This window comes from Microtus ochrogaster, chromosome 16, assembly GCF_000317375.1.
Source record: "Microtus ochrogaster isolate Prairie Vole_2 chromosome 16, MicOch1.0, whole genome shotgun sequence".
NCBI classification, from domain to species: Eukaryota; Metazoa; Chordata; class Mammalia; order Rodentia; family Cricetidae; genus Microtus; species Microtus ochrogaster.
In genome coordinates, this window is record NC_022018.1 from 10,808,237 (window position 1) to 10,813,793 (window position 5,557).

Consider the following 5,557-nt stretch of genomic DNA (forward strand, 5'->3'; position numbering starts at 1 on the left):
AAAAATTTACATGTATGGCTATTTTGTCTGCATGTATGTGTACCATCTGTGTGCCTGATACCCACAGAGGCCAGAAGAGGGCGTCTGATCCCCTAAGACCAGAGTTACAGATGGTTGAGAGCCACCATATGGGTGCTGGGAGTTGAATTTCTGTTCTCTGGAAGAACAGCCAGTGTTCTTAACCACTGCGCCATCTCTCCAGCCCCCGAAAACTCATGCTTGTTATTTTGAGACCGAGTCTTCACTGTGTAGCCCGGCCTGGATCTGGAACTATATAGACCAAGTTGGGCTTTGCACTCACAGAGGTCTTGCCTGGTTTTGCTTTGAGTGCTGAGATTAATGGTATATGTCACACCCAGCCCTCTGAGAATTCTGTGTTGATTGTAGGAAAATAGCCAAAAGATGCGTGTAGCCTGGCAGTTTATTATAATAATAAATGTAATAAAATTGGATTTTAGAACTTTTATCCTATTTTATTTGATAAAAGTTTATCACATCTAACCCATTGGGAGCCTGAAGCATTTCCAGAGTTCTTAGGAAGTATTTCAAGATGCTGAAAAGATTGGAAATCACTATGCATGTCTACCAGTACATAAAAGTCAGTTATGTATTGTTGGACCAGGCTCCGGAACAGTGTGTGGACTGTGGTTATGTAAAAGGGAAGTACAGAAATTCACATTTGCTGGTCAGTATAGACTGAAGGTGTAGTCTGTAACCCCTAGCTGCTGTGCGAAGGGGCAAAAGGGAACCCTTCGCTCCTGAGTTCTGTGAACAGGCCGTGAGTGACTGGCTTTTGTTTGTTTTGTGTTGCTGAGAATCTAACCCGGGAGCCACCCGTGTTGGGAAAATGCTTTAATGCTGAGCCATAAACCCCAGCCCTGAGCAATTTCATTTTGTTCTAAAGATTTATTTATCGTGCATAGTGTTTTGTCTGCGTGTTTGCCTGCAGTCCAGAAGAGGGCGCCAAGTCTCATTACAGATGGTTGTGAGCCACCATGTGGTTGCTGGGAATTGAACTCAGGACCTTTGGAAGAGCAGCCAGTGCTCTTAACGCTGAGTCGTCTCTCTAGCCCTAGCAATTTCATTTTAAAGAACTCCAAAGTCCTTCATAAATTTATTTTTATTCGTTTATTTATTTTGTGTGCTGTGTATGGGTTTAAACAGTGCAGTAGGTGTGCAAGAATTGGGTCTTCCTTCCACCGAGGGTTCCAGGGATTAAAAGATCGCCTTGGTGGCAAGTGCCTTTAGCTCACTGAGTTATCTACAGATAGCCCCGTGTTTATTTGTTTTGAGATAGTTTTTGACTATTTAGTCCAGGCTGCCCTCCTGATCTGAAGGAATCCCTCAGCCTCAGACTTCAGGTAGCTAGTGCCCGGCTTGTAGTGTGTGTTTGTTCATTTAACAGTTTGTTGTAGAGCGCTCAAACGTGTGTTACCTCAGCGTCTCACCTTTAACATTTAATTGTATTTATTTATTGTCTGTTTTAGGGGCAAAGACACTGCAGAGTGTTGTGCTTAGTAAAATGAATTTTGAGTCTTTTGTAAAAGATCTTCTTCTGGTTCGTCAGTATAGAGTTGAAGTTTATAAGAATAAAGCTGGAAGTAAGGCCTCCAAGGAGAACGATTGGTATTTGGCATTTAAGGTAATTATATTTCTTTTCAATGTTTGTTTTAGAAAATAAAAAATCCAGTGCATGTTTTACTATATTAACTAGGCTATGATAACAAAATGCTATGAGAAATTTTGGTATAGTGGGTTTTTGTTTTTTTGAGACAGTTTCTCTGTGTAACCCTGCCTGTCCTGGAACTTGCTCTGTAGACCAGGCTGGCCTCAGACTCACAGAGATCCGCCTGCCTCTGCCTCCTGAGTGCTGGGATCAAGGGTGTGCACCACCATTCCTGGCTTAGTGTTGGTTTTTAGTTTAATCATAATTTAGAAGTTCAGTAGTCCTTATAAAATGTCTCTGAACACTGAGCCTTGTCTCTCACTGTTCCTAAAATAAAACATAACTGTGGATAATAAATTGAACATAAACATTATTAAATAAAGGATTGGTTTTATTTAATTTTTTAATGAAAAATAATTTTTTCAATGTGTGTTAGGTCTGTCTCTGCACCACTTTCGTGCTTGTTGCCAGGAGTCTAGAAGAAGGCACTGGACCCTTGGGGCTGGAGTTAGAATCGTGGGCTGTCTGAGTTAGACACTCTGAACAGCCAGTGCTCTTGACCTCCAATGAGACTTTTTTCTTTCCAGCCTCCAGTTTTGTTTTTTTCTTTTGGAATAAGGCCTCACTGTGTAGCTCAGGGTGGCCTAGGGTTGGTCCATGGTGATTCTTGAAAACTGCCTAACTCACCCTCCCGTGTTCAGGGATTAAAGGTTGCCACGTTTTTATTTTCTTAGAAAGGCAGTTTATCGCCAAACTCCTGGTTGTCCTGTCTTTGTTTCCTCTGTGCTGACGTGGTCATGGGCATGCTCTTCCCCTTTGGCTTAGATTTTACTATTTCTGAAGTGTGTCAGACTGTTTTCACTGTCCCTAACCTTTCTTTCTTTTTTCTTTTTTTTTTCTTCTCAAGACAAGGTTTCTCTAGTTTTGGAGCCTGTCCTGGAACAGTAGACCAGGCTGGCCTCGAACTCACTGAGATCTGCCTGCCTCTGCCTCCCGAGTGCTGGAATTAAAGGCAGTGCACCACCACTACCGCCTGGCCTAATCTTTCTTTTATAAATACTATATATATATATTTTTTTTTCTCATTAAAAGTGTAGATTCAAATAAGCCTGGAATGGTTTTTTTGTTTTGATTTTTTTCAAATTTACTATTTGTTTGTTTGTTTGTGTGTATATATATATATATATATATATATATATATATATTTTTTTTTTCCTCATTAAAGGTGTAGATTCAAATAAGCCTGGAATGGTTTTTTTGTTTTGATTTTTTTCAAATTTACTATTTGTTTGTTTATTTATTTATTTATTTGAGATAGCCTCTTTCTATAGCCCAGGCTGGCCTTGTATTGAGCTCTGTCATCCTGTTGCCTTAGACTCTCATGTGCTGGGAAGTTTGAAAATCACTTTTAACAAAATAATATTTTTAAATTTTTTGTTGTTGTTGTTGTTTTCTGTTTTGTTTTCTCAAGACAGGGTTTCTCTGTGTAACAGCCAAGACTGACCCTTGAACTCAGAAATTAACCTGCCCCTGTCTCCTGAGTGCTGGGTTTAAAGGCTTGGGCCACCAACACCTGGCCTTGGCAGAATGGTTTTTAGATTTGTCTAAGTTACAAAAGCAACTTGGAGCCAGGCATGGTGTTGTGTGTTCAAGGTAAGACAGTTCATTATTCTCAGGTCAGGCTAAGCTTCAAGGGAAGCCCATCTAGAGAAAAAATGGTAAGTAACTTCAGCTGGGCATGGTGGCCTTTAATCCCAGCACTCAGGTGGCAGAGGCAGGTGGATCTCTGGGAGTTGGAAGCCAGCCTGGTCTGCAAAGTGAGTTCCAGTACAGCCAGGGCTGTTACCCAGAGAAACTTCCTCAAAAAACCACATACATGCTGGGGCTGGAGAAATGGCTCAGTGGTTAAGAGCACTGACTTCTTCCAGGGGACCCTGGTTCAATTCCCAGCACCTACATGGCAGCTCACAACTGTCTCTAACTCCAAGATCCAACACCCTCACACAGACATACATACAGGCAAAACACCAATAAAATAAAATTAAAAATTAAAACACATACATACACATGTGCATATGCACACACACAAAGAAATTGAAGATATATAGACAAGCATGTTTTTTATGTTATTTGTCTATTTGTGTATTTATTATGTATATAGTATTTTGCCTGTATGCCTACCTGCAGGCCAGAAGAAGGCACCAGACCCATTATAGATGGTTATAAGCCTCCATATGGTTGCTGGGAATTGAACTCAGGACCTCTGGAAGAGCAGCCAGTGCTCTTAACCGCTGAGCCATCTCTCCAGCCCCAACAAGCATGTTTTTTTTTTAAGAGAACAAAATTCATCAAGTTTAGATATTTTATTCACTAGCAAAAAATTTAAATATGTTCAAAATTTCTTAAAAATTGCTTTGATTTTTCTTAGGCTTCTCCTGGCAATCTTTCTCAGTTTGAAGACATTCTTTTTGGTAACAATGACATGTCATCGTCCATTGGCGTCGTGGGTGTTAAAATGTCCACAGTCGATGGTCAGAGACAGGTTGGAGTTGGGTATGTCGATTCCATCCAGAGGAAGCTGGGGCTGTGTGAGTTCCCTGATAATGACCAGTTCTCCAACCTTGAGGCCCTTCTGATTCAGATTGGACCAAAGGAATGTGTTTTACCCGGAGGAGAGACTGCCGGCGACATGGGGAATCTGAGGCAGGTAAGGGAATCCAGTCTAGGAAAGTCGTTAATATCCCTTACCCCATATTTACTGAAGCCAGGATCTCTAGAATGCTGGGTAAGTGCTCCGCTACTGAGCTGTGATTCCAGCTGATGAGGTTCATTTGTGGGGCAAGAAACTGCAAATTTTAATTTTGGAGAACCACATTTGATATTTAGCTTTGAGAGAAACTTGGAATCCTTAATATCTTCAGGACCAGTGTTTGGATAAGACTTGCTCTGTCTTAGATCTCTTTTCCCTCTCCCTTTCTGTCTTCACTTTAAGAAAGTAATTATTACAGTAACTATTACTGTAATTAGTGTGGTTTATAAAGAGCATATAGTTATTTAAGATATATTTATTTTGCATACTTCTGGGAATCTTGGCCAGGAACATGCTAAGCAAGTACTTACTGTAGCACTGAGCTGTATCAACCCAGACCTAGAGTTTTATTTAAACAATTTTTTAAAGATTTATTTATCATATATACAGTGTTCTGTCTATGTACGCCTGCAGGCCAAAAGAGGGCACCAGATCTCATTATAGATGGTTGTGAGCCGGCTTGTGGTTGCTAGGAATTGAACTCAAAACCTCTGGAAGAGCAGCCAGTGCTCATAACCTTTGAGCCATCTCTCCAGTCCCAATTTTTAAAGTTTTTTTGAGTCATGGTCTTAACGTGATAGTCCAGGTTATCCTAGAACTCAGCCACCTGCCTCAGTATCTGGGTTCTGGGATTACAGGTAAAAGCCACCACATATGGCTTCTGATTTTTTTTTTTAATCTTTATCAAAGTTTTGTTTGTGTCATTTGTGTGTGTGTAGGTGTGTATATAGTTTTTTACTATTTAGATTTGCTTAGGATAGTGTCTTGTATAGCCAAACCTAACATTGAACTTAAAAAAAGTTAGATTTTTTTTTGTTTAGTTTTGTTTTTTGAGACAGTGTCTTAGGGTTTCTATTGCTGTGAGGAGACACCATGACCGTGGTAACTCTTACAAAGGAAAACATCAGAAGTTTAGTCCCTTGTCCTCATGGTGGGAAGCATGGCGGCACCCGGCAGGCGTGGTGCTGGAGAGGTAGCTGTAGAGGCAGTAGGAGGAGAGACACTGGGAGTGGCTTGCGCATTTGAAACCCCAAAACCCACTTCCAGTGATACACCTCTTCCAACAAGGCCAGTCCTCCTAA

At 40.8% G+C, this 5,557-nt stretch overlaps 1 protein-coding gene across 1 annotated transcript in view; it reads left to right on the forward strand.

Annotated features, from left to right (window-relative positions):
• Msh2 (mutS homolog 2) overlaps positions 1-5,557 on the forward strand; it is a 55,391-nt gene that overhangs the window by 4,454 nt on the left and 45,380 nt on the right. The window contains exons 2-3 of the mRNA XM_013348977.1: positions 1,488-1,642; positions 4,095-4,373. Coding sequence (XP_013204431.1) covers positions 1,488-1,642; positions 4,095-4,373 — 434 coding nt within the window. The remainder of the gene's footprint in view (positions 1-1,487; positions 1,643-4,094; positions 4,374-5,557) is intronic.